General features: G+C 45.1%; 2 protein-coding genes and 1 long non-coding RNA gene across 6 annotated transcripts in view; 1 reads left to right on the top strand and 2 right to left on the bottom strand.

The window, feature by feature from the left end:
- The window catches only part of LOC142032049 (uncharacterized), a 61,327-nt gene extending 47,884 nt beyond the window's left edge, over nt 1-13,443 (bottom strand). The window contains exons 1-2 of the long non-coding RNA XR_012650721.1: nt 13,363-13,443; nt 4,641-4,719 (exon numbers count right to left, since the gene is read on the bottom strand). This is a non-coding gene — a long non-coding RNA (uncharacterized LOC142032049). The remainder of the gene's footprint in view (nt 1-4,640; nt 4,720-13,362) is intronic.
- A 384-nt stretch (nt 13,444-13,827) lies between these two features.
- Nucleotides 13,828-26,243, top strand: VASH1 (vasohibin 1). 3 transcript variants are annotated; one of them, XR_012650720.1, is made up of 8 exons: nt 13,829-14,371; nt 19,258-19,346; nt 20,456-20,512; nt 21,602-21,676; nt 22,706-23,087; nt 23,472-23,584; nt 24,181-24,384; nt 24,657-26,243. XR_012650720.1 is itself a non-coding variant. In XM_075030119.1 (7 exons), the coding sequence occupies exons 1-7, from the start codon at nt 14,096-14,098 to the stop codon at nt 24,251-24,253; spliced, it is 1,065 nt and encodes a 354-aa protein (XP_074886220.1). In that variant the 5' UTR covers nt 13,828-14,095; the 3' UTR covers nt 24,254-26,243. The 3 variants fall into 3 exon arrangements, 1 of the variants encoding a protein (XP_074886220.1); XR_012650719.1 differs by having other exon boundaries at nt 24,610-26,243; XM_075030119.1 differs by having other exon boundaries at nt 13,828-14,371; nt 24,181-26,243.
- ANGEL1 (angel homolog 1) overlaps nt 15,036-27,993 on the bottom strand; it is a 30,400-nt gene continuing 17,442 nt past the window's right edge. The window contains exon 11 of one of the 2 annotated variants that reach the window (XM_075030114.1): nt 15,036-15,174. In XM_075030114.1, the coding sequence (XP_074886215.1) occupies nt 15,164-15,174 (11 nt within the window). In that variant the 3' untranslated portion in view covers nt 15,036-15,163. The remainder of the gene's footprint in view (nt 15,175-27,993) is intronic. The other variant, XM_075030112.1, reaches the window with a different exon arrangement.

Below are 27,993 nucleotides of genomic sequence, written 5' to 3'. Positions count from 1 at the left end.
ACTATAAAAACAGTATCTCTGCTGAGTCCACAGTTTATGGTGACAATTTTAGTTCCTAAAATTGTCTGTAGAAAGGATTTTGAGAACAAGAGATGAGACATCAGGGGTGAACAAACCATGTATGTGTTTGCTCTTCACTAGTTGTCTGTGAGTTTATTCTGGTATGTAGTCATTGCTTATTTTGACCTATGAAGTTTCCAGGACACCATCTGGTGCAAAGGATGGACAAGGTTACATTCTTGGCACTGAAAATGCAGCAGCTAGAGATGTGAAAGATTGACTCTGGGCAGTATCATTCTTACTAAGAGACAGGACTACACTCCAATAAAGAATGTATCCAGAAAAGGTGCTGCAGGTTTCATAGCACTGTGTGTATAGAACCTGCAAGAGAAAATGTGCCCCATGCCTTACACAATGAGGGTCACTGCAGCACAGTACTGTTGTAGGTCACACTATTCCCACATGAGTATGGCAAAATCAGCAATAAGATGAGAGTAGGTGGACACATTCAATGATTTTTGTTAATATCTGAAAGCAACACTTGGCTTCATTCCATTTTTTAAATCTTTATTTTTCTAAAAGACAACAAAATATAGCAGATTTTCTGTTTGCAGTCTTCTGCTTACCAGACTATATAGTCATACATGTTTAGTTAGACCAAGTGTTAGTCTTAGGTATCTTTTTTTACACCCTTTAATTCTTACCAATATAATAAAATTAAACATTTCAGCCTTCCTTTCACTATCTAGTCAAATCAGTTACAGGACTTAAAACTGAGAAAAGGGTCTGTGCTCAACATGGGTCCCAAAAAGAGCTACTCAGTCATCTATGAAAGTAATAACTCATCAATTTATGATTAAAAATAACATCTGGATTATTTTCAATAAACCAAGACAACTTAATCTGTAATAAGCTGCCAGAAGTCAAGAAAAGTAACATGTAAGAACCAGTTTTATCATAACCACACCACCTGAAGGTAACCTCCACCCTTTTTAGAGACCAGTGAGCTGATAGATGTTGACTGCAGCATCAACTTACTCCAAAGATCCACTTCTTAAGATGGAGGACATCAGTGTCCTGTCCAAAACCAGTGCAAGTGCTTTCATGTGTGGCTGCTACCTGTAACTGCCCTGCAGCTGGCTGCATTCTCACCATGGATATCATGTCACATACAGCAAGGGTACTAACTACCGAGAGGTAAAAAATGACTCTGCAGATTCAGTATTGAGACAGGCAAGAATCACCACAAAAAGTACAAACGGATGACTGGCCAGCACTGTAACCCAAATGACCAGAAACTCCACATGCAAATAGTGAGGATCTGGCACTTTGTAACAGCTGGTTTCAGGCCAAGTAAAAGCTAGACATCCATAGGGATGGCTGTGAATTGGCCAGTCTCCATCCACAAAGACAGAAAGCTGCTGCAATTCAACCCACAAGTGTTCTTGGAATCTGCTTGCTACAGCTTTAAAAAGGTCAAATAGAAGGTGCTTAAAAAAATAGTTATGCTGTGATCACTCTGGCTGCTTTAACTGGGCAGCCAACTCTGCCTTGTGACAGACAGCTGGGAAATGCAGCTAGTGAGAGACTGATTTGTATCGACACTTAAGCATTTGTGTTTCCTGCAAGCACATGAATTGTACAACAGGCATTTAAGGGATGGAGCAGCTGCATTACGAGCAGAGATTTCTCTCTTTAATTTGGAGACATGCAGGCTGAGTGGGATACAACTGAGAATTACATCATGAAGGTGATGGAGAAAGTGAGAGCATGACTGTTATTCACCTAAACTTGCAATATTACAGTTATGGGCACTCACTCAAACTATGTGCAAGATAGGTTTAAAACAGACAAAAGCAATAACTTTCCTTTACAAACAGAGCAAGTAGTGAATTTCTGGTCATATGGGACTGAGGAGACCAATAATATCAGCAGGGTAGACAAAAAGAGCAGGATATACAATCAGGATTAATTTATGGACAGCAGTTCCAAAACAGGTAAGGGAATGGGCACAAGTGTACCTCCTAACAATCCTAATCCAATGACTGTAGATGCTGGGAAAGAATGAGGGGAATGCACAACATGAAAGGGTCAGGATTGTGTCCTAGCCCCATGTAGTATTGTCTGCTGTTACTATCCAGGGCAGAAATACCAGACTAGGTGGGCCATAGGTTTGACACAATAAGGCATTTCTTACACTTTTATGCATGAAGCTGTGGCTGGAGAAAGGAGGCCTGACCCACTGCAGGAAAAGAAGCTGGTGTGGCTTCATCTGTAATTGCTGTCATATCACATACCATACTTGAAAAATATGTGCAGAAGTTATAATGCAATAGACATACATTTTGAAGAAGTTCTTCTACTTGTTAGAGCATGGAAGCTAAATTCAGAATGGTTTCTGTCATATCCCAGTAGCTGTAACCACTGAAGTTTGAGAAAAATTCCTTTGCTGTTTTCCCCTACATAGAGCTCCTGTTCATAACACTCCCCACTCTGGAAGAACTCAGTGATGGCACTGGGCTTTGCCCCTGATGTAGTATGGACTTCTCCACAAAACATCCATCCAAACAAGCTCACCTTACAGCTTCATAAAGGAGGTAGCTAGCAATGACAAACCTGTCCTTTTCTCACAGTATGAGAGCACAGAGTTTTAAAGGAAAAAAATCTGTCATTTGCTACCATTCAAACACATGCTGACTTCCTGTGAGCACAAGAGATTTCACCTGTTTCCTTCCTTCTTTCAGACCCTGCAGCTGTGACGGATATGTTACGAACACACACAGCACATGTGCCACACATCCCTTTATCTTCCTCTCTCCATTTCTGTACCCCTGAAGAACTGAAAGGAAACAAAGCTGGGCAGAATCATCTGGATGTATCCAAGGCCAAATCAAAGACTCATGAGACCTGACAGATTGACACAGCTACTGCTCCTCCCTGGTATTAAATGCCACCTCTTTTCCCAGAATTTTCCATAGATCTAAGTTGACCCAAAAACTTACCCAACTTCATACTACAATGAATGGGCAGGGGGATTTCTGAATATGCTTGTGACTTCCCAGGAAGCCAGATAAGAGAGATTGATCTAATTTCAGTGGATCCCGCTCCTTTCTCAAGTCTGAGGAAATGTCTGTTTCCATTCTCTCTGAAGCCTGCCAGGCCAGTGGGAAGACACAACATTTTTCATTAGTGAGATCTAAAAAATATGACCATACACTAGCTCATTTCTTGGGCATTTCAAATTAAACCTGAAATCATAGTGTTGTGTAACACAAGAAGCCAAGCACTGCCCTGGAGTGACAGAGATTTTATCTAGCTCCTGCTTCAATGGGAACTGGACAGATGGAATTTGTTCATAAGTATTTGATAGCAAGATTAGTTAACACTGGTCCAGTAGCCTAGAAAATGAGTCCTTGGAAATTACAACAGAAAAGAACCTATTAAAACCACCCATTTCCTCCATCAGGCATCATACAGGTGTAATGCACTCTGTACTCTTAGAATCCATTCAACAAGGTTGCCTGAGCTAGCAGAGGCCTGGGCTGGATGATGGAAGTCCAGTCCAGGACTAGAATCCGTCGCAGTGGAAGTAAACAGTGAACAGTGTCTGTCAACTCTTCTAACACTGAGAGCAATAAATGATAAAGTTACATTCTCAACACAACAAAACAGTTGATCTTTGCCAAGCTCAGTTTCTTTTCAAATATTTTTTCCTTACAACTGAGCTATTCATGAGATGACCTCCCTCCAATACCCTAAAAAGAAATAAATCATAAAACCACATGATTCTAAAGTCATTCTGGTTGTGGGAAATGGATAGTCATGCAAAAATATTCCTAAAAACAAACAAACAATGAAATGGAAAATAGAAAAAAGACATTAGAGCTTGTCGAGAGTAACCAGGCCTTGGCATCAGACATTAAACTCACTCCTTGGCATCAATCAAGCAAGAAAGTTACTGCTTACCAGAGGCTGACAGCACACAGAAGAAGTTGCACTGATCAGAAATCATGTCTAAATTTCAAGTTTTATAAATTCTAAGTGAATCCCAGGCCATTTATTAGGAATTGCTTTACTTTTCGCTGTCCTGGGAGAAAAAAATTTAATTATGCACATTTTCATTACTAACCACTAGATGTCACTCCTCCCATTTTGTTCACATGCCTACGACCCCCCGTAACATTTTTACCCGGGGAAAAAAACTAAATAATCACTGTACGGAGAAATAGACAAATTATTAAATATGGCACAAAGCTTTCACAAACACAGCCTCTTTGTAAGCCTGAAGTAAAAAAATCTAACTTTCAAATACTCACAGGTCAAGCTGAGACTTAGATTCAGCACCACTTCAGTTGGAGAGGGCGAAAAAATATAATCTCCATAGTTCTAAGTACAGACTTATTACCTGTCCAACTAATTTCCAATTCAAACACTAACAAAGTGAACAATTTGGGGTGGAAGGCAACACCTCTTGAGCCTCTGCAGAGTCCATTGTACTCCCAGAGTGTGAGTCTTGAGCCCTGCAGTATATTCCTTACATGATATTCCCTTGGAAAACTCATCTTTTTAGTCCACAGCCAGCTAAAAAAAAAATCAGCTCTTTGTACTACACCTTAACTTCCATGTAAACCCAACCCTACCTCCAAAATCTGCAGTAACAAATTCTCTCCTCTATGAATAGATGGTGCTGTGTGGCATCAAGCACATTCAATATGATACCTACAAAAAAAAAAAAGCAATGCATTAGTGAATGCAAAAGTATCATTACTAGGAGATTAGCAAGTTTCAGCAAACCAGGGTGATAGTGAAGAACTGCACTGTAAAATTCTTTAAGGATAGGGCTGGATTTGTCATGATTTGGCTGGGATTCTCTCCAGAATACTTCCTGTGCATTGTTTTCTGGTCCTTGTTTGGCATCCTAATGTGCCAGCTTTCTTCTAAGCAAGGAGACCTATACAGAAAGAAAGCAGAGAAGACAGACCGAGACGTTGGTAAAATAAAAGCAGAGCTTTATTCTAGACCACTTTCGTATTGGAACGGGCATTTTCTTTTCTTAAAGGCCTATATGTTTTATTTCTGGGAAATACACTGGAGAAAGAAGCCAAGAATAAAGGTCTCACTCACAGATCACCTTGTCTGAGCATCTCCAGCTTGAACAGTTAATTCTGTGGCTCTGCGTCAACCTGGTTAAATTTAGGTCTTCAAAACTCAGTATTTTTTAACAAACAGGAAGTGCACAAACACTCTGGAACTCAAGCGAAGTGCAAACTAGGACACTAGTGCAGCCTCTCTGGTCCTTTTCTTATGCAATGTATAACTCAAAAGTTTGTAGAGGCTTAGTTTGGAGAAGGAAATGATGCCAACTACTACAATACTTTTCAAAAAGTATTGTTCTCTCCACAAGCTTTTCCACTTTTCAGTGAGAGAATTGCTCCCCTCTCATGTGAATTTTAATGGAACATAATTTTTAAAATTGCATTTGGAGTTTTTTGGCCATTCTCTACATTTAGTGTTGATATCACTGCTAAGGCAAAGGGTGGGATTTGGCATCAGGAACACAGTGCAGCTGCACCCAGTAACACTCCAGTTTCCTCACACTTGCCATCCTTTCAAAGATGGCATAGAACACTACAGACTAATGCATTGTGCAAACAAGAAAATGGTTCCACACTGCAGAGAGCACAAAAAAATACCACCATCTTCACATTGTTGTCTGCTATTAAGTTGGGCACAATAGGACTATGAATTAGTAAACGGGAGAGGCGGAGACAGAATCAAGAACCAGGAGATTAACACCGACAAAAAGAATGTACCATTTCCTTACTAGAGATAAACCCATTTTTTAATGAAACATTTTATTAATATTCTTCTAATACATTCCTCAATGTATAACAATTCCTTTCAGTCTATGACAAAATAGGGCAAATTGATGCATTCCTACTCTAACTTCAATAAAGAAAAGCAAGATGGAAGTTTGATGCATCAAAATCTTATTTGCATTTCCAACAGTGAAAACCAAACTAAGCATTTCCTTAGCATAATTAATCCCATTCCAACCAATTCCCTCCAGTCCTCCAAACCTATCTTGTTATAGGAATTAACCCACTTTCCAAAAAATATTGAAGAAGTCTTACCAGATGCACAGAATTTTTACTCACTATTTATGTAGCCTAGAAACAAATTAAAGAAGGTTGGCTTGCTGCTTAGGAGAAAACTCACATTAAGTCCCTGCTCTGCCAGTGTCTTCCCGTGTGATCTTGAACAAGTCATTCAGGACAAGTTTACACCTCACAGCAGAGAATGATGCAGAGCTCTCTGAGCTGCGGGTTCCAACCCAGGAACCACATGTGACACAGCAGTGCTGCACCAGTATGAACCAGAGTCAATGCTGGTACATTCAGGTGTCATTGCGTGGAGGTGGTTCTAAACCAGTTACCTGGCTCACTCCACTGAGCATACTGCTCGAGGTCAGTGATCACACAGTCTTTTCACCTACACTAAAAGCACATGCTTAAGTTGTCTCATTTCTCCTTTTGCAGAATGGGAAGAGTGGAACTATCACGTTTTGCAAGGATGCTGCAGGCTTACAAACAAGAAAACTGGAGAAGGACAGACAGAACACAGTACCAGAGAGGAAGTAAGGCAGCACAGATGTCTAAAAGCCATGCAGCACTTGAAAGTTGCTTTGCTGCAATAACTTTATCCCAGGCTTCAGGAAAAAAAAAAATCTATTACCACTAAGTGACAAAGTTAAAACTGGAAACACTAAGGACCAAGCTGCGAACAAAAAAATGTTCAGGACCAATTTGACTGAGAAAATAATCAAAAACTTCTTGAGGAAATACCTTTGCTCTTGGAAAATGCCAGTGTATTGAAATTTCTTGAAGAAAAATAAATTTCTGCTAAGAAAGGTTACTCAGGTTCAAGGAGGATTTTCTGATCAAACCAAAAGGGAGAGGTGTCAATTCCATAACATACTGACTATCTGCAGAGTCAATGGTAGGACAGACTTAAGTTCAAATCACATACATGATGAGACTTGGCACGGGGAATTGAACCTAAAGCTCCCTGTAAGTTCCTGACGTGGCTAGTTTGGGAGTAGTGACTTTTGTATGTATAATTGAATGCTCACTCCAACCCATATAAAAAAAGACTCACATTATAGCCCAAGGTCAGCATACCTGTTTGTATGCAAGAAATCTATGTTTAAATTTCTATTTCACACAAAGCATTGCCAGGATTTGAAAGCAGTTCTTCCAAAAACCTAAACAAATACCCTGCGTGTTGTTGTATTCGTTATTCTGGTTCCAGTTAAATCTTTCAGAAGTGTCTGTTCTGTACCAGTGTAGAACAGGAAAAAGGTTTTATGGGATAGAAGCCTGTTTCCTCTCCACCTCTAGAAAAAATATCAGATGGACAGAAAGGAAATTAAGAATTTGATGATAAAAGAACCTTCTAGCTTTATCCAAAACCTCACTGGAGAAGATAATTAACTTTAAAATCAGGTGAACTTATTTTCAATTTATGTTCCACCATTTTTTTGCTAGTGTAACTTCAGGTTTTAACTGAACTATATCTGTTTAGCACTCATATAGAAGAAAGTTCTTTTAACTCTTTTGTGACTCCTAAAACTGGAGTTTTCCACTCTCTTCAGAAAACAAAGCCCCTTTTCCTTCCCAGCTAAGTAGAACACTTTATACCTGTTAGCTGTTCAACTTCCTTTCACTGAAGTTTGATGTGAAACTGTATCAGCCTATGGTCTTTCTCTGAAGGAGATAGCTGAACTTCAGAAAGCGTTTCTACTTACAGTTCTTTTACTTAACACCCAGGTATCACGGTGCTTTTTCTGTTCCCTATTTGGATGAACAAATCTTCAGATACCAGTTCTGCACACAACCCAAAACTCTAGCTTTTGGTCTCACACCCTGCCTCTAAGCTGGGGTGGCACAGAGCATGCAAGATGATAGGCTGTTTGCTTCCTTTCCCAACCCTGAAACTCCACACCCAAGCCCTCTCCAAGCCCCTGTCATCAAGCAGAGTTATTATTAAGAACAAATTAGAAACTCCAAACAAAACAGTCCAGTTGTAAAGTTCTGATCACCATCTATAGTCCTCTCCTTGTTCCAGCAAGTCCTAACCTTTCAGCCTTCTTGAGTCCCAGTGTGTGAATCTCCATGTGTTGGATGATGCATGGCTGGTGTATTGACCGTGTGACAGACAGGACGGAGAATGCCATGCCACAATGTGCTGGGTTACGTGACAGCTCAACAGGCCAATGATAAAGGAAGATAAATGCAGACGTTTCACAAATATTTGCAGATATTTGATAACTTGATTGGATCTAAGTGTCCTCTCTCTTAGGTCTGACCTTCACAGGAAAAGTAATCATTAAGACTGCATCTGAATAGGAAAATGTGTGGAGTCATTATATCAGTCTCTGATGAAGTAATTCTTAGCTGCCCACAGAATAGGTCTATTCTGGCACTGCTATGCCAGTCAATCTTCCAGGCAGACTAAAGGTTACATCAGCTTTGCAATCAAATAACAGAAGCTTTGCTGTTATCTTCACAGATACTCCCGATTAGAGCCAAGGCAAGAGCAGAATTAGGGGCAAAGGTAGAATACCTGCTCTGGGCAAAGATCTACTGCAGCATACGCGTACTGCTCAGCAGTATACTTATCTCATCAGGGTTTTCTGCACAGCAGAGGATTTCATTGCACATAAAGACATTTGTATGAACAGGCTAAAGGCAGCACAGTTGTGAGCTGGAGAAAACTAAACACAGATAAAGGAAACACCACACAAACAAAAAACACCACTTAAAACATGAGTTTCAACACTAACTGAAAGCAGCTTTAAAAAAAAAACAAAAAACAAGCCGAACACTTTAAAAAGATAGTTCACATAATGTGTAAAAAAGATATTACAAAGAAAACTTCCATTAAGCCACTCTGCTCTGCTGTTCCATCCTGATACACACTATTTCACTCATTTAAGTCCAGTAACTGGAATCCAAGAGGCTGTTTGTATGAGCAAGGGTCATTCATGGAAGCAAGTTGACCTTACTTCAACATCAAGAGAGCCCTTCAAATTGGCAAAAACTCACCCCACCTTCAGTGGTCAATACATTAGGCTACTGATTTTCAGGCACAGAAGAAAGGGCCATAAGGGATTTTAACAGGTCATATAGGTTCTCTCCCCACCTCCCAAAGGCAGGATCAACTCTAATTAAATCACAGAATTATTTCGTTTGGAAAAGACCCTTAAGATTATCGAGTCCAACTGTAATTATTCCTGACTGATGGCTGATGAACAATACTTGAAACTTTTCAATTCTATCGACTCCATATTTTGCTGAGGCCATTTCCTCCAGTCTTTCACTGTCCTTATGGAAAGTTTTTTCTAATGTATAACCTGAATCTTTCTCATTACATTTCAAACATGTATTAGTTCTTGTCCTATATACCCTAGAAGCATAAGACATGGCTTTTTTCAGGGACCTTTTATACATCTAAAGACTGTACACTCTCATGGTTCTCTTCCCCTAGACTTAACAAATTCAGCTCCGCCACTTATTCCACAAAAAAAGCCAAGGTTCATGTAAATACATTCATAGAACATAAGTACTGTGAATCTAAATTAACACCATATCTCATGTAATGATTTTGCATAGAGAATTTGCAACTAAAAACTATACAGGTTTTGTCCCCATCCCTTCAGTGAGCACAGCAGCTCTGCTAACCTGTCAAGTCAAGGCCATCCTGGACTCCACCATGACATCCCTCCCAGCACATTCCTCTCTGCAGTGAGACTCAGCTAGACACTGTAGGGCCCAAGCACAGTCAGGCAGCTGCAAACTTCGCTTCCTGCCCTTCAGCTCCTCACCTCTTCTCATAACTACCACCAGTAGACTCAAGCCTGGTTGAAAATATGTGAATCTGCAGGAAGTTTCCTACAGGTACAAAGGAATCTGTGATACATAGGAATACAGCTCTCAGGAGAAGAGCCCTCACAAAGTAAGTTGCAAGCTATCCAGCATGATACAAAGGCACTGGGTGACTCAATTGCAAAGTTCTGAAAATCAGTTTAAACAAACTACGGGTACCTTTGAAAGAAGCATTCCAAACACACACAAAATTAAATAGAATTAATATGTAAAAAACACTGATGGAAATTCAGTGGGTTTTGATAATAGCTTCAGAGCTAAATAAACTCTGGGAAATAGATTCAGAAAGATGCTGATTTGTCACATGAGGCTTTTCATTGAGCTCTTTCAGGAATACAGAAAAGGGAACCCACTCTGAAAACAGTTACAAAAAAGGAAGTTAGTGGCATAGACAAGCTTAGGTCACAAAGAGTTAGGCCAAGACGGATAAAGACAGCACAACCCCTGCTCATGCTCTAAGCAACATTTAGTGTTATATAGAATCATAGAATCACTTAGGTTGGAAAAGAACTTTAAGACCATTGAGATCTTAAATGAAGGGTTCCAGTTCACACTAAGAAAATGTATGCTAACTAAACTATGGAAATAGTGGCCTAGAATTGCCATCGAGAACTAGAAATCTCTGGTGAGTGTTTTAATTGCTCCTATGCAAGTTCACAAAGACATTGCTTAAAGAACAGTCTGGTGCTTTTGAAGATTTTTTTAAAAACAAAATGACAGAATAATAATAAATGATTGGCAGAAATTAAAAAATAAAATATTAATCAAAATGTAAAAGACATTAAAAAACAGAAAGTCACCACTATCACTCAATATCCATGCTTACAAAAACAAATTTTGGATCCCCTCCAAGAGAGACAAAACTCCCAATTCACCCAGAGGAGAGAATTTCTTTTTCAAGTGCTCTCTACACCACTTGAATACTTTTATCAAATATTTTATATCTTATGAAATAACTTCTTTATTCAAATAAGTTCTGACTTAATTTCAATCCTTTATCAATGTTATTTATTCTTTCACTACCAGCAAATCTTAACTCTGTCTTAACAAAACTTCACCCCTTTAAACCATTCTCAGGTGTGATTCATGCAGAGTGTCTGCACAGTCTTCTTCTACAGAGCATAGGTAAATGAAAGATTTATATTGTTATTAAAAAAAATTGAATGGTCTTCTGGTCCCTCATCATCCTAGCCACAAGAATCTGCTGCCAGAAATTAGAGACAGTGTTTAATGTCCATTACACAGCTTGCGCCACTGGTAACAACATTTGTGGATGAGGAAACACTAGCTGTGTGGAAGAGGCAGCGAAGTCTCTGTCCTCTGTTGTCACCTTAGTTATGTTCAGTCCCCACTGCAGGGACTCACTCAGCATGGCTGTGCTTTACTCTTTCCACCTAAACAAAGTGTAGTACCATGTTATTACCTGAAAATACTGATCCCCTACTGCTGCCAAATTATTTAAAGTGATGGCCAGAAGGGAGGGACACTGCCTAATAATTAACTAATCGAAACTGAAGCAAAAATCCCCTGACAAGCCTTATTCTGAGGCCTACTGATGATTATCAGCTGTTTCCTCCAACCAAGATTTCAGAATATATTTTAAGGCATTAAAGTTACAAGGATTGTATTTCACTTCTACTGCAACACATTATTTTCATTTTTAGGAAATAATAATTCTTAATGTGCCAAAAATGCCAAATAATCTTTACAGAATCTCTGGCTGCAGGTCAGGGTTATTAGCATTTCCCTCTTACAGATGGAAAAGCTGAGGGATAGAAGGCAATGCGAATTATCAGCCATGAATTAGTGCTGGAGCTCAAAATCAAAACCAGGATCCTTGCTTCTACGGACAGCTGTGCTCAGTTTCAGCTAGGGGAGGCAATACAGCTCTAAAAGAAGCATTTAAAGCCTTTGCGTCCTGTCCTTTCCCCAGTGCTGTTACTGGAAATATACCTGACACTCAACCAAAATGCAGATGATGTCCCACAATATGCCTGTGCGCTGCCATTGCATGACTGGCACACTTCCAGGCCTGTGTCCGTAGAGGAACTGGGGACCACTGGGGAAGAAAGGACCAAGGACATGGGAAGGTACAAACTATTCTTACAAAATGCGTCCACTCAGGGGGCCATAGACCAATTCCTGCCACAGGCTTTGCCACCTCTTTAGATATAAGGAGTCAACCTCTGCCAGTTTGCACTTGCTCACACGTAAAAGGCAAAGACAACCATAAGAACACTAAAAACCTTACTGAAGTGATACATCAGCACTGCTCAAGGCCCCCATTCAAGACAAAATCCTTATTCAGTGAAGAAGTATATGTTTAAGTATTACAGAAGTCCACGTAGGCTGCATGAAGCAGTGCTGGTGATTTGTTTGGAAGGCAGAAGGAAGAAGCAGGGGTATGCATTCAGCTTAATTTTCCTGAAAGGAAATCAACCTTTCAACAATTTGGGCAATGTTGAGTTCAACAGAGATGCTGTGTTCAAGTATTTTGCCCTCAGAAATGATCTTATGTAAATATCTGCCCACAGAGAATTACAGGACAGTGGCATTTCTCACAAAAACCTTCTCCCAGACTCAGTAAAGGTTATACCCAGTTCTCAGGACACATCAAATCCCATGGCAACCAGACCCAGGATGTGTTTCGCTCATTCCCCTCACTGATGCTGAACAACAGCCCTTTGTTTGGAGTACTAAACGCAAGCATTTAGAGATGCCCTTCAGAAGGTTCCTCAACAGCTGACCTGTTAAATTGTGCACAGTTCTTTACCTGGTGCTTAAGTTACAGAACACTTTTTTCTTACACTAGAGCTTTCAAAATGGATTAATATTACAGGGTGGTGAGAAAACACAGTCAGCAGGCTTGTCCACAGCAGGATATAGCCGGGTTCTTATGGATGAGGACACAAGCGTTGTGCCAGGAACACACTGGAGAACAGGCTTCCACATCTCCTGCATTGCTTAGAGAACCTCCTATCACAGCTGCACACTTCACAGTACTACAGGACAGGTGAAATGGAGAACCAGACCATGAAACCAGAGCAAAGCTCTCAGCCTTTCACTTGTGGTGCATCTCCAGACCTCAAATAAAGGTGCATTTTGCCTCTTTCCAGGCAGAAGAGCCCCGCTGAGCTCCTCTCATGAGGGACACACTACATGTGGCACACCCCGGATCAGCCATGCAGTTCCCACCTGGAGAAAGTCCATCCTTCATAACCACTTTGTACCACTTCCAAAGTCCAACGAGGAGCACCCCAGTTACCTTCTCCGTGACTCGCTGCTGTTTACCTGGGAATTTTACCCCAGCTCCTCTGTCTCTCAGAGCTACCTCTGCTTGGAAACCTGCCCCCACCTCCAGCGGGGCCACCTCCCCAGACCCTCCAGCCGCCCAACGCCGGCCCTGCTCACCCACCTAAACCCGCAGCGAAGACCGCTCACAACCGCCTGCTAACGGCCCCCCGCCCAGCCGCCAACTGCCCCTCCCGGCGACCGTTAAACGGTCGCCTCGTGGCCCCGCCCCTCGTAGCCCCGCCCCCAGCATCCCCCCGCCCAGCGGCTCGCTCCCGCCCCGCCCCCTTATCACCCGGCCGCAGCCGCCTCCCGGCCTTATCGCCCGTGGGCAGCGGCACCCCCGCCCCCGCCAGCGGCAGGCCGGCTCCGGGCACGGCGGTGGGCGCCCGCCGCGACCCGGGGCCTGCGAGGCCGCCCGGCCCGGAGGGGAGGGGAGGGGAGGGGAGCGGCGCCCGGCCCGGCCCGGCCCATCCCGGCCCCGCCCCGCGCGGGGGCTTTGTTACCCCGCATGCAGCATCCGCCGGGGAGGCGGCTGTCCCCGCCCGCCCCCCCGAGCGCCCGGGAGGCGGCGCGGCGGGGGCGCCCCGGCGGCAGGCCCGCCCCGCCCCGCGCGGTGCCCGCCGTCACTGCCGCGGGCGGTTGGGCCGCCGGCGCCTCCCCCGCCGCGGCGGCCTGATGCGGCACCCGGCGCCGCCCCGCCCGGCTTTTCCTCCCCTTTTCCCCGAAAACCCTCCGCCTTGATATCTGCGGGGGCGAGGCGGGGGCGGTGACGCCCCGTGCCCGGTGCGCCGGCCATGCGGGGCGCGGCCCCCGGCGGCCCGGCGGCGGGCGGCGGGCGCTGAGCGCGGGCGGCGATGCCGATGCCGACGCCGGGGGGCGGCGGGGCCGCGGCCGCCGCCAGGCACCCCCCGTCCGGCGAGGCGGCGGCGGCGGCGGCGCGGGACGAGGAGCAGCAGGAGGAGGAGGGCGAGGAGGACCTCCGCGACGGCGGCGTCCCCTTCTTCGTCAACCGCGGCGGGCTGCCCGTGGACGAGCCCACCTGGGAGCGGATGTGGCGGCATGTGGGCAGGATCCACCCCGAGGGGGAGCGGGTGGCGCAGAGGATCCGGGGCGCCGCCGACCTGCCCAAGGTGAGACACCCACACAGCGGCACCCGCACACACACCCCACCACCGCCCCCCGGGGCTGCTGCGGCGCGGGGTCCCGGCGGGAGCGCCCCGGCCGGGCCGGGAAGAGGGGAAACGGTGGCATCCCGCTAGGAGGGGTCCCTCGCCTGCCCCCCGTGGAGGCCGGGCTCCCCGGCTCGGGAGCGATCCCTCGGGAAAAGGGCCCCCGGGGGAGCCCTTGCAGGAAGCAAAGCCACGCTCCGACTCGGGGTGCGGGAGGGTGTCTGCGGGGCTCTGCTCTGCCCTGCCGCGCCCGCGGCACCCTCTTCTTCTGAGGCCTCGCTGCAAAACAAGACTTCAGATGGCTAATGGAGGTGGGTTGCCCTAAGGAGGAAGACTGGATGAATGATGAAAAGGTGAGGGGAGTTAAATTAGAAGAGTCCGAATACTTGAGGTGGGAGGGTAAGTGAGACAGGCAGAGGCGAGTCTTTGAACCAGAAGAAATCAGATTTGGGTACAGTCTCCCACACCGAAAGGCATTCTTGCACAGAACGGTGTCCGTCAGAAAAGAGGCTCCTCGTGCCAAAGAGTTTTATGAGGAGTTAGCGAACGACTGCAGAGCTTGTTGCTGCTGTAGGGTCAGATGTTGTGATTTCCGAGCCCGTTCCTGGCCTTGCTGCAGAGAACTCTACGAAGTAAGGAGGAACCGGTGATCATTTCACTTAACCTTGTGCCATACCGAAACATTTGCATGTGAACTCCTGTGATTGTTGCTATATCTGTGTTGCACCTCAGCTGGAGAAAGATCTCCCCCTTTCATTGGCATCCTGTGAACAAAAGACACCGCAAACATTTGGTGTGTCACTCCATTGGTGAGTTATCAGAGTATTCCCATCATGCAAACAGAGGAAATTCAAACACAAAAAGATGAAGTTTTTCCTGCCCGGGCTTTTTTACCAAGGACCTAGCTCCTTGGGAAGGTAATTTGAAATATGCAAGAATATGCTATTATATAGTGCACAGGCAATCCGTAATGCTTTCCGTGAGGAACTCTGGAGAAGCGTGTGATGTAATAGCCTTTGTGCAGTGAAGAGTTATAGGCATCTGTGGCAGCAACCAGAACAAACCTTGAATCCTGATTACAGTCCCTATTCTAACCCCACTAGACTTTTCCTTCCTTTTCAGATTTCCTTCCTCACCTCTGACTTTGTCCTGAGCCTGGGTGAAGGCTGAAAACATGTTTCAGATCAATCAGGACACACACTACTTAATTTCCTGACCAAAAGGGCCAATTTGGCCAGGAGAGGTGAGGGAAATGGAAGAAAGAAGTTCACAGACAAGAGTCCAGTGCATGAGGGGAGGGAAATACAGTGTTCAGTCTCTGGTTTTGTTCTTAATGTGAAGTACTTCCACTGTTCGCACTTTACAGTCTTGGTGCCAAAGGGTGATGGTTAGGGGACACAAGTGGTATGAGCTCTTGCAATAACAGGTGAAACTGGGCTATCCAATTTTTTGGCATCTGTTAGCACCCTTGGGAACCAGATCTATAAACTCTATTCAGCACTCCGCAATCCGAGATCCCATTCCCAAGCTTACCAGCCATACAGCTGAGAGGATGCTGGGATGCAGGAAGCAGCAAGGATGAATGGGCTCTGTTTCCCTACTTCCCTTTTCCCTCTAGGGATGTGTTTTTATTTTTGAGGGCTGCTTATATCACCACCTGTCTCTGTGCCATCAGGTTTCTTTGAATGGCTGATGCAACAGATGGGAATTAGGGCAATGAGTGTACTCTTCAGATCAGCTGCAGGAGCTGTGTCTTTTCACTGGGGTGTGAGACCTCTAGTCGCCATTTCCTTCCAGTAGATTTGGGGTGAGTGGGCATCAAGTGAGCTGTGCCACTATGGCAGGATATAGTTGATTGGGCACGCATGCTAGGCTTGAGAGTGCCACCCTCCTGTAGCTTGTTTCCTTTCTAGAAACAGGGTGGGGTGTTGCTTTGCTTGGAGCTGCCGGGACCATCAAATGGGTGCACAATGGAAATACAAAGTGATGTGTGCTTGCCTCATTAAGAAATGATGGATTTTAAATGAGGTCATTATCAGGGCAAAGACAGGAAGAGATGCATCTAATGAGCTCAAGAAGAGATGGGAAAAAAATAGTTTCTTTAGTCAGGCTAATAACTGGGATTGGTATTGCTCCCATGTTGCTTGCAAAAGGAAGATTGGGGAGGAGCTTGGATGCATATAAGCACCATAAAAGAAACTATTGCTAAACTAGGCTGGCCAAAAAAGCACCTCTGTGATATGGACAAGGGTGGAGCTTTGTCTGTGCCTCTCTCCCATCTGCCTTGTCTCATGTACAGCATGGCTCACTGTACATTAAGATCTCTGTTGTTCTCAGGATCCCCTTTCCAAAAGCAGAGTCCCAATCCCACACATATAGCCAGCCCGCGGGGGTGCATGAATCTAGGAGTGGGGTGACGCAGCCCCTCCATACAAGTGGTGAGGGACCAAGGACGTGTTCAGTTAGTCTGCTAAGCCTGGCAGAGGTATGTGCTCTGGGAAATCTGGGCTCTCTTCCTGGCTCTCTCTCCAGCTTTCAGAATAACTAAAAGGAAAGCAAAATAGATCTGATTTCCTATCTTTTCTGTTACAAATAAATTCCTCTCTGCTTTCTGGAGGATTGTGAAGACTGCCTAATATTTATAGCCCTTCTGAGATGTGCAGTGGATGATGCTGGGTAAGAAGAAAGCATTAGGGTCTCCTATGCTGTCAGTGTGTGATTGAGGAATGGAGACCTTATTCCTCTCCTCCTGCTTCTGTTGCCCCATTAAAACACTATAGACCTGATGCAAAAGAAACTGTAGCCCAGTCTGGGCTGCAGGCCCAGATCTGAGAGAGAGAGCAAGCTGTACTTTCATCAGTTTAATTACTTGAGGTGCAGGAGGCTCTTCTGCATTAACTAGTCCCCTGCTGAACTGGTTGCCATTACACTGTCTCAGTGTTGCAGAGTCCTTTGAGGAAAAGGGGATCTGGGGGTCTGTACTAGTAAAGGGAGGAGTAACTACCCAGAATCATTCGTCTGTGCTGTCAACATGCACTTAATCTGTCTACCCTTAAAAAGCATGAAAGTCTCCATGCTGAAGGCATGAAACAAAGTTAAATAGTCAGACTGTCCTGGTTGTTACCTCTTTTCATTGTTTCTGCCTGGAAATGATTTCCTGTGACTCAGTGTGTCAGCTCACAACATCCAAACTGACTCAGCTTGTGCGGTTCCAGAGATGGCTCCATCTCTGTGCCGCTCTCTGGAGCCTTCCCTGCTCCTGCTGCGGCTAAACAAACCCAGTTTCACATCTGCTCCTGCCGCTCCTGTGCTGTCTCCTGCAAATGAGCCAGCCTGTGCCTCTGCTTGCTCCACACAGGGTATGGAAATGAGGCACTGGAGATGGCAATTGGCACCTCCAAGAGGCGCTAGGAAAATGGGTACCAGTGGCCAAATGGTGCTTCTTAGTTTTCCAAAAAAAAGAAAAGAAAGATCAAAACAGGAGAGAAAATTGATAGAAACTGAGTTTAGCTCAGTGTTTACTTGCTGATGGTGTTTGGAGCTAGGCTGAAAAACACAGGTTATGGTTTCCAGAGGCAGCAACAGCCCATCTCTGAAGGCTAAGCAGTCTCTGGCCCCTGTGCTGTGTGGGCACAAGCAGAGTGCAACCATGTGGCAAACCAGGACAGGGAACTGATCTGACTGAAAACTACCCATGCTTGGTGGCTCGGCTTTCAGCTGTTTCAGGTGCCTGACCTGGTTCACCAGTCATTTGTGCCAACCCAGGGCAGAAGAAGGAGGTATGGAAATGAGGGGCCACAGAAATACACGTGGAGCGTGATGAGAGGCTAAGCAGAACTGCTGGCTACAAAACCATGGCCAGCAGAGGCAGTTATGCACAGCAGAGTGGAAGGCCCAAGGGAAGATCTGGTTCTGACTCACTCTTTCTTAGCTGGGGATAGCCCAGCTCTGGGGGAAGTCTGAGGAGGAACTGAAATGCTAAAAACCAAACTGCTGTGAAAAGCTGCAGTCTGGTATCAGAGGGGTGTGTGCAAGGCATGAGCTATCCTTTAGAGGGAAAATGCTAGGCTGTTTCTCCAAGCCTGTCAGTCGCACCAAATTTGTGTCTTCTCCATTTATATTTGTCATGTGGACAGGACCCTTTTCTTTCCTTAGACACATTTGCTCAGCTACTGACCATTTGGAGTTATCCCCTGTAGAACAAATGGTGAGAAAAATCTGACTGGACCCATAAGGCTGAGGCCTCAGAATGGGACAGCAGTCTGAATGGTGAACTTTCAGACATCATTCTGTGGCCACGTAATTCAAAACAACAGACATTGCAGAGGGGAGAGTCATGATGCTGTCAAGCCTGTGTCCTAGTCAGTGCCAACTCACCTAAGATGCTAGGAGGCACTAAGGGACCTTTATACCCTTGCTTACAGGACTGTTCCATGCTCTGGTGGCCTTGGGGAAAGTCATTCTCTGTTTTTGCCTCTCTCTTCTTATTTTTGTTTTGTGTCTTGCAGTTTCCATACTCAAATTAGGCCAAGCTCCCTCAGGCGATAGCTTCCCTATCTCACATCTTGCCTCGTCAGTTAATTTTATCTAATTCTTCCAATGTAACGTTGCCTAAATGCAGGACCCTTTCACACAGTTTCTCTTGCAGCTCTGTTGTAGTGCTTCGTTCTGAATCCCTTCCCAGTTATCAGTGTGGGAACAGAGGAATGTTCCTGGTGTGGTCACTTCGGGCAGCAAGAAGGGGCTTGTTTCAGAGGAACATGCTCCCTGTAGCTATATGCCACTGAGTTCAGCAAGAAGCTGGAGAGGTTTGGAAGCAGTGATTTAAGTTCTGCTCCCCATTTCAGATTCCCATACCAAGTGTGCCTGCGTTCCAGCCATCCACCCCCATCCCTGAGCGCCTGGAAGCTGTACAGCGCTACATCAGGGAGCTTCAGTATCCTTTACCGTTACCTTAGCCACTGGTGTGATAACCCAGCAGGAGGGAGAAAGGGGACTTTCTTCCCCTCTGAAGAACAGAAAAGCTCATTCTGTTGTAGCTGGAGGGGAACTGAAACTTGCTCCCTGAAAACAGGAAGCTGGACTTGGGATGATGGTTTGTTTTGCAGCTGTGTTTCTCTTCGGCTAGAGCTACCTTCTGATCCTGTTCCCTCCATGTAACAAATGGGCGTGTTGTCAAGGCCCTTTCCCCACTACCCACCCTTCTAGGTCAGTGGCTTTACAGTGCCATTTTGTTAAAATTATGCATATTTGAGACCCTAACAGCTGGGTCTGAGCTGGACTACAAACTGTGTCACCTCACTGTTAAGGCATGGGTGAGCTGTGGTGGTGAGAAGGCTGCCTCTCAGGTCATCCTACTCCAACACTCTTCTCTGTAGCTGTCTAAGGACAGTCAGCCACCCTGCTTTTGTGCATCTGTGGTATCCTGCCCCTTTATATGCAGAGCTGCCTGTGTGACTCTGTCCTGGGAATGAGATTTCCCCATCCCTGTTGTGCTGGACAGCAGGTATGTGCCATGCAAGCACAGTCTAATCTCACTGATGAGATACAGAGCTAGCTCTGGCTTCAGCCCTAGAACAAGGTACGAAGGCAGACCTTTTGGCACCTCTCATCCATCTAAGGTGGTTGTGCTCGGGATTGGGTCCCAGTCAGTCTTAGAATAAGGTACCATGAATGTTTCAATGCTCCATGCGTTCTGTGCAGACCAAAGCAGGCAGACATCTATCAAACTTTGTTCTGCTCTGGTAACTGGAAAGCTGAGCAGACCATGTGCTGTCAGCATGGGCATTTGGGAAATGGAGTGGAAACCTGTGTATGGGGAGGAGAAAGAGAAGAATTGACAAGAAGGAAATACAGTGGAAGTGAGAAGGGACTATAAATGGGAGGAATGCAGGAAAGGTAGGTGGGGTCTTTCTTGCATTGCTCTTTTATTTGTGAGATCATGACTTTGCTTTGAGAATAGTAACATGGAAGTTCTTCAGACAGGTTTTCTTCAAACTTTCTTCTACTTTCCAAGCTGCCAAGCCCTTAACTTCTTGCCTCCAGGTACAATCACACTGGGACACAATTCTTTGAAATTAAGAAGAGCAGACCTCTGACTGGGTAAGTGCTGGCAGCCCCTACAGCATTTAATCCTTGCTTTAAGATGTCGGGGCCCTGCTATACCCACTACTTTTTCTTCCACCCCCTGGCCAAGGTCTAGGTGGCACTCAGGGCTTTCACTACTGCAGCTCCATCCTAATTTAGGTGATTTTATTGTCTGTTGCCTGGGGCATGGCTGGGCAGAGCTGTGTCTGGCCTTTCTCAAGGACAAGAGTAGGTTTTCTTGTCATGAATCAGTAAATCCACTAAAATAATGTAAATGTATTTCACAGATGTGCAGATTCTGCCTGCTTCTAATTGGAATATAACTCTATGAACTTCTGATGGATTCTGAAATTAGGTCCTGCCCTAAACAAGCTCTGTAAAAGCCAAGTATCTTTACAGGTCTAACTTCATAGCTCCTGTGAGTGCCTTTGCAGAATCCAGGCTCACTAAGCTTTTGGTGTCTCATACTTTGAAGGAAAAGGGGGATTCTCCTAACTGCAGATTTGGGGAAGAGCTGTGCCCCATAAGTTCCTGGAGATAAGCACCTGATGTTCATTGACTTTCTTGGCCAGCATATTGAGAGTCTTCTAAGATTGGCTTCTTACTATTGGTCTAGTCCATAGACTCATGCGACCCCAAATTTCTTGTGTTGTAATCAGTGCAATGTGTCCTCCACAGTATTTGTTGAACAGAGAGTAGGGTTGATGACAGAGGGCTTCACTGTCCTTGAACCTTGTGAGGCAAACATTGCTGGCTCTTGGTCCTTTGAGGCTTCTGCTTCTGGTCACACTGGTGTGCATCCAGAACTCACTGAGCCAAGTGCTGTGGTTTCCCTGAGAACAGAGGTTGGCCTAGTAGGAAGCTTTGCTGTAACTCACTGAAGGGAGTTCTTTGTAAGCAGCAATAGAGAGCATGTGATAGAGACCTCGATTGGATTTAGTACATTCCTAAAGAAGATATTTTCTTCTGTTCCCTGTCCACAGTGGGCCACCCGCTCTCCTGGAAACCTACCTTACGTATACGGTGCAAAAGGGCTGAACTGGCTGTACTTGCATAGCACAAGCCCTCTAACTGTCCTCGTCTTTCCCTTGTCCCACTCTGCAGGCTGATGGACCTGGCCAAAGAAATGACCAAAGAGGCCCTGCCAATAAAATGCCTGGAAGCTGTGATCCTGGGAATGTATCCTTTCTTCTTGGAATTGTGCATGTCTGCCCATCCTTGTGTTTCTTCCTCTGCTTTCTCATGCTTTGAGGCTGCTGATAATATTGTCACCAAACCTCATATCCCTCTGTTTTCCCTCCCCAGTTCTCTCAAAAAACCCACCATTAAAATCCAAATCCAAGCAATTCTCTGAAATATCAGAACTAGTTATTCAGAGTTGCTCCTCCTTACCCAAGAAGGGTGGTGCTGCTCTGGACAACTCTACAAGTGAGTAAAAGATAAAGGATCTAAGGAACATCTAAAGAGGGAAAAAATATTAGCTAGAGTTAGGTCAGGAAGTCCTTTGTGGATAACATTGTCCCCCTACTGCAATGTTGCCTGTGTGTGTTCTACATTAAAATAAGTTAGGGATCCTCCCCAACTTCTAATTATGGTGTATGTCACTTTACTATTATGTCTAACACTGCCTGCCAGCTTAGGCAATACCTTTATTAATTCTAGACATGTGTTGTCTTTAAGTACACATCTTTCCTAGCTATCTTCCAGGCTTAGTCTATGTCACTCGGGCTATAGATTCTTGATGCGCATTGGCAAAGCCACCTGGAGGCAGAGATGGCAAGTGAATGGTTCCGAAGGGTAGTCTGATGAGTATTTTGTCCTAAAGGTTCCTCGGTTTGTGTGTGAAGTAGTAGTTAGTAAAACAGACTAAAACAAACTGAGGAATAATGCTACTGTGGTAACAGTTTGAGAGCTATGGAATACAGTACACTTGAGGTGTTAGCATTGCAACTTCTGCATCACCAAACTGCCTCGAAATTAACTTCCCTTTGTTGACGGTCTTGTTGAAGAGGGCAAATCTGGTTTCCCCATGACCCACATGAAAGTAGGGCAGCTTGCAATGAGCTGCACTTTTGATCTGCACAACAAATCCTGCCTATATGATGCCTGAATTAGTGCTGCTGAGCAGGCTGGGAGGGTTTGGAGCAAGAAGAATGTTGTCAAGAAAATGGTATCACTGGTTGCTTCCTGAATAGTGGCTGCTGTCAGTTACCTCACCAACAACATGACCACGCTGGACCGTTTCCCCATCAGCTTCAAAACCCACTTCTCAGGGAACTACTTCCGACACATTGTGCTGGGGGTGAACTTTGGAGGCCGCTATGGGGCACTGGGCATCAGCCGACGTGAAGAGCTCATGTACAAAGCACCCGTCTTCCGCACACTGAGCGAACTCATCTTTGACTTCGAGGAGGCATATCGCCGCTGCTGGCACACTCTCAAAAAGGTGAAGCTGGGCCACTGTGTGTCCCATGACCCACACAGTGTGGAGCAGATTGAGTGGAAGCACTCCATCCTGGATCTAGACAAGCTAACCCGGGAAGACTTCCGCAAAGAGCTTGAGAGACATGCCCGTGATATGAGGCTGAAGGTAAGCCGCAAGGATGGAGAAGTTGTTTGCTGCTGCATCTGCTGTCTTGCCTGTCTGATGGTGTGCTGGGGGAATGAAGTGGCAGGACACTCTCCTAGATGGTGCAGTAGAGGGTGAATTGGAGGCTGGGGACTCTTTTCCTTTGGTCCCCTAATGGACTCCGGTGCACTACTGCAGTTGCAATTAGCTTGGACTATATACAGTCCTTGGAGCCACAGCTGTTACTGTAGCTTGTTTTTTCTGGCTTTTGCATTTTTGATGCACTTGCCTTGCCTTTTTGTCTTTTATTCCCATATAATTAATTGTTGTTAGGCTTTGTGTTTTCTGGTTACTACTTGTATTGGTTTTCTGCTCATGTTGCTCTTACTTTAATTTTTCTGGCAGATTGGCAAAGGAACTGGGCCACCATCTCCCACCAAGGACAGAAAGAAAGATGTCTCGTCCCCACAAAGAGGTCAGGCCAGCCCCCATCGGCGCAACAGCCGTGGGGACCGACGGTGAGTGGGGCTGCTGGGCAGGAGACCTGTCTAGAGCATCTCTGTTTCACTCATAGACTCCACCTTGCTGTCTGGTTTTGGATCCTTCTGATGTCTTACTGGGGTTCTTTATAATAGGGGTTACTTGTCTGACCTGCAGTAGCATTCTTCCCTAGTCTGTGTCTTTGTGAGTTTATCATTGCTTGGGGAGTGTGGGGACAGCTGGGGGTTTTTTGTTTTGGCAGGGAGGAGGAAGGCAGCTCAAATAGGCAGTGATCTTGGTAGCTGATATTTAACCTTACGCAGGGGTCTGAGCTCTGGCATCTCACAGACCTGTGCCCCAAAGAGATTCCAAAAATTACTGCTGTCAGTGAGATTGTTTTCCTGAAACAGATCTGGGGTATCAGAGTGGACTTTCTACTCCTCCTAACCTGCGTTCTCTTCTGTGGAGATCATTGGGAGAGTTACTGGAGGTGGTAGAATAATCCTGCCCTCAATAGCGTAGGATAAGTCTGAAGCTTTCCTGTACCTTTTCGTGTGCTGCCATCTCTATGTGCAGCACCTCCCAACTGAAAAAAAACCAGTTTCTGGATACTTCTTACCCTCTTTGCTCACAGGCCATCTGGTGAGAAGAAGCCTGCCGATTCCAAAGCCATGCCAGACCTCAATGGGTACCAGATCCGGGTGTGAAGAGAGCTGTGCCTTGTGTGCCTGGCTCCACAGACTTCTTGCTGGCCACAGTTGGGACCTGGATCCACCTGCAGTGATTCTGACAAAGGGGACAGGGGAGCAGGAGCAGAAGAGAGTGCTGATCTTCCCAGGTACTTCCTAGTGGGCTAGTCCCAGAGCTGGATCCCATGGGTCCCAGAGGATTCACCTGCCTGTTTCTGGGAGAGGTGTCCATCTTAATTCACTGAAACAAGTATTTTTAAAAAAAAAAAAAAAAAAGAAAAAAAAAGATCTGTACGTTTGTGGGAGTTTGCTGCAGAAAGAATATGAAGTGAGTGGGGCCAGCAGACTTGCCATCAATTTTTTTGTGTTGACAGCAAGTAGATGAAGCATCTTGTCAACTGTACTTCTTCCCTGTCTGCAGAGAAGTCTTCAACCTATGCAAGACCTGCAGGGCTGAGGGAGAAGTGATGCTGGAATGGGATGGACCCCGCATCTTGTGCAAAAACTCCTGGTTTTGTCATTATGAACACTTTGTTTAGCATTGCTCTTGTGAGAGACAGGGCTGAATTTGCTCAGCCTGATAAATTGATCATACAAGGGCCTCTCATCCGGAGAAACCACATCTTGTGTGTTTAGTCCTGCCTATTTCAAAACATTTCATTGTCTCTGAGGGGGTAGACAGTGGGATGATGATCCTCTTTACCCACTGCGATGCTGGTGAGCTGTTGCTGTAAGTCCTTTTGTGGTTGAGTGGGTCAGGATGTGCCTATGCCATTGCCATATGAAAACAGGCATAGAGACCTCAATCGTCTCAGCAGTGGACGCAGGGGCAGGCAGCAGCTGGTGGGAAGCCTGAACTTTGAGTCACCTCTTCATCAGCCTTCTCTCTTAACTTCTAGTGACTGCTACTGTGAAAGCTTGCAGAAGGCACTTCAGTCGCTGAGGTACGAGTTTTAAGAGTAAAAGTTACAGGAGGATTTAATGATGTGAACAGGTTTTACAAGCATTTTTCCTTTCTGCAAGGGTCTTGCTCCTTCCTCACTGTAGTGTTAGTGCTAGGGTTACAGACACCTGTTGCTGGGAAGCCCTGCTGGAAGAGATTGCAGCTGCTTTCCTGACAGCTCAGCCTGGAGCCTCCTAAAAGTAGTTCCTCACCCCAGTCCCAGAGCTGCGCTTGTGTTTTGGCTCTTCAGATAGCTGCAGTATTTAACAGCACCACTTATGCTAGCCTTCCCCAAAGGGCTGGGCTGGGCCTTTCTGCCTGCTTACAGCTGTGACTCTTCCTACGCTTCTTTTCAGGGGAGTGCTGTACTACTGATTAAGCAGTGTAATGCTTGTCAGAAATCTGGAGTGTTGTCAGATGTCTCTTTGAGGCCTAGGGCCTGAAGCAGTGGGGTTGCCGTAAGTCAGAACGGCACGGCCTTCAAGTGATCTGGATGGGTGGATTTAGAGGATGCAAAAACTGAGCTTGGGAGCGGGAGTATCCTTAAGAGAAACTGAGTCTTGTTTTATCACAACACTGACAAAGAGCTAAACTTTCTGAAATACTACATTTAATTTTGTTAGAAGTGGGTTTATTCTTTCCTGTGAACCTGTTAGAAAGATGATGGAGCTTAGCTCTACCAGGTTTTTTGTTGCAGTATTGCTTTGCCACACCCTCATATAAGCAGTGCTATTTTGGTGGCAGAGAATGGGTTCTTATCCCCAAACAAATCAGCTCTTCTGTCCAGTTAAAGCAGTGTTAATCCTTGAAGCACCACCCACAAGCGATTTAACTCAAGCCTTACAGGTTCCTAATTGTACATCCTTAACTGTGATGTAACTTGCAAGGCGCTATATCCATACCACTGCAGACTGTCCTTCCAAGCTCTCTTTGTACTTTTCTGCTATGCTGTATGACCAGGAGGACAATCCATAGGGAGGTAGCAGAACTTGCTGCTGATCCAAGATAAGATTAATCCAGAACAGGATGCCAGTTTCCACAGTGCAGTTATACACCTGTCCCCTCCCTTGCACTCCAGCTACAGGCAACACTTTGAAATCAGACAGCAGTAGCAAGCCAAGCACCCATTTGAATGTGTCCTCTGGTCAGTTTTATGTAGCTGTAAATTAACATATTTAGTGTCTGGATACTAACGATGATGTTAGCTGTAAAGGTACCAGGGTTACCTGTAAATAATACGGGTCACTTGGAAGCCACAAACTGCCTTTGCATAATGTTTGCTATGCAGCGGACTGACAGCTCAGGTGCCACTGTGAATCATACGATAAATACAAGCAGCAGTCAGCAAGGGAGACTGAATGTCAGGTTTTATTAAAGTGGATGAAATCTAGAAAACAAATTATAAAAGCCCCTTAGATAAAACTAGGATGCACCCTCACCATGACTTTGGTTGGTTGGTTGGTTAGTTAATTGAGAGTAACTGGAAAGGTCTTGAGAATAATTAGTAGCTTCATACAGAGCACATTCAATAGCTGGACAGACTTGAGCCTTCTTAGGTGGAAAGGAGGGGAAGTGTGTTGGAAGGAGGAAGACTTCAAAACAGATGGGGCAAGTGAGGGGTCAGCTGCAAGCTAATGATGCATTCTTGAGAGCAGGGCAAAAGGGATGCTCAGCAGTGTTAGATCACCCGAGCAGAATGGCTTAAAACAAAATACTTTGTTTGACCTGGTAATTAAGTGCTTTCCTGCAGGATGTAACCAAGGCCAATAGCTTAGAAAACCAAAGGAAGTGGATGTTTAAGGAATGAATGACAGGTAGAGTTCAAGGTCTCTTAATCCTCAGCTGTAGCCAGACAAGAATATGCTCTTTCAAGATTTAGTTGCACAATTATGTACATCAGGAGGCATTTAATTCTTCTTATATATCTAATGTTGATGACTTCCGAAGATGGACACAGGAGCAGACATGAGCCCTCTGCTAGGGTTACTATTCCAAGCCTTCTACTATGTTTCTCTGTGTGGTAGAATTCCTGCCCCTTACTATTTCTGTATCTCCAGTTTAGCAGATGGTGCAACAAACTAGAAAATGACCAAACAATTCTCCCCTTCTTGCTCCCCCATCTTAGTAACAAGATGAATCACTTAAATACAAAGCTTAGCTTCCTTGCTAACAAACAAGACAACGTCCTCCTGTGACAGAGAGGATTAGTGCAACCAGTTTCATGCCGTATGAAACCTGAGGGTACAATGAAAGACAAACTTTTGCACTTCCACTTCTTTCCTCCCTCATCCACCTGCTCTGGCTTCTGGTCTGTCTGCCTTTAACTATAAGGAAAAAAAAAGGCTGGAGATAAGTCTTTTTCACTTCTGCAGTCTTTAGAGCTACAGAGAAGGGATGAAAATAAGAACTAGATGGTAACTCATACTCCCTGGTGCCTGCAGAACAAAAAAGATGGATCTTGAGGAGTTCTGTTAATTATTTAATGTTAAATATTAATATGATTGCTCATGTAGCTCTGGGGTGTAAATTTCATTGTTCAGTAGGTCTCATCTGATGTCTGTTCTGCAGTACAAGTCCTTCTGAACTCTGTGGAAGGGAACTGTGTCCATACACTAGGAATGGATAGACACTGCCTATGTTGTATGTGAAGTCTAGGTGAGCTTTGAAAGACTTGAGCAAATGCTGACCTACTAGTAGCAAAACTATTTTAGATGCAATGAAATAAGAGTTCCTCTTTATACTTCTATGTACACAAGTCCCTTGATACCTGGCAAACTGCAGGTTTTTTAATGGGTGAATGGATTAGTGAGCAAGA

The sequence above is a fragment of the Buteo buteo genome, chromosome 6 (assembly GCF_964188355.1).
Source record: "Buteo buteo chromosome 6, bButBut1.hap1.1, whole genome shotgun sequence".
In the NCBI taxonomy this organism is placed as follows: Eukaryota; Metazoa; Chordata; class Aves; order Accipitriformes; family Accipitridae; genus Buteo; species Buteo buteo.
This window is presented reverse-complemented; position numbering and strand designations above follow the sequence as displayed.

What these genes read in the sequence shown, in the direction of transcription:
- VASH1 (XM_075030119.1), top strand. Translation starts at nt 14,096, where the DNA reads ATGCCGATGCCGACGCCGGGGGGCGGCGGGGCCGCGGCCGCCGCCAGG. An exon ending in CGCTACATCAGGGAGCTTCA is followed by an intron (nt 19,347 to 20,455) that starts GTATCCTTTACC and finishes TCTTGCCTCCAG; the next exon opens with GTACAATCACACTGGGACAC. An exon ending in AAGAGCAGACCTCTGACTGG is followed by an intron (nt 20,513 to 21,601) that starts GTAAGTGCTGGC and finishes CCCACTCTGCAG; the next exon opens with GCTGATGGACCTGGCCAAAG.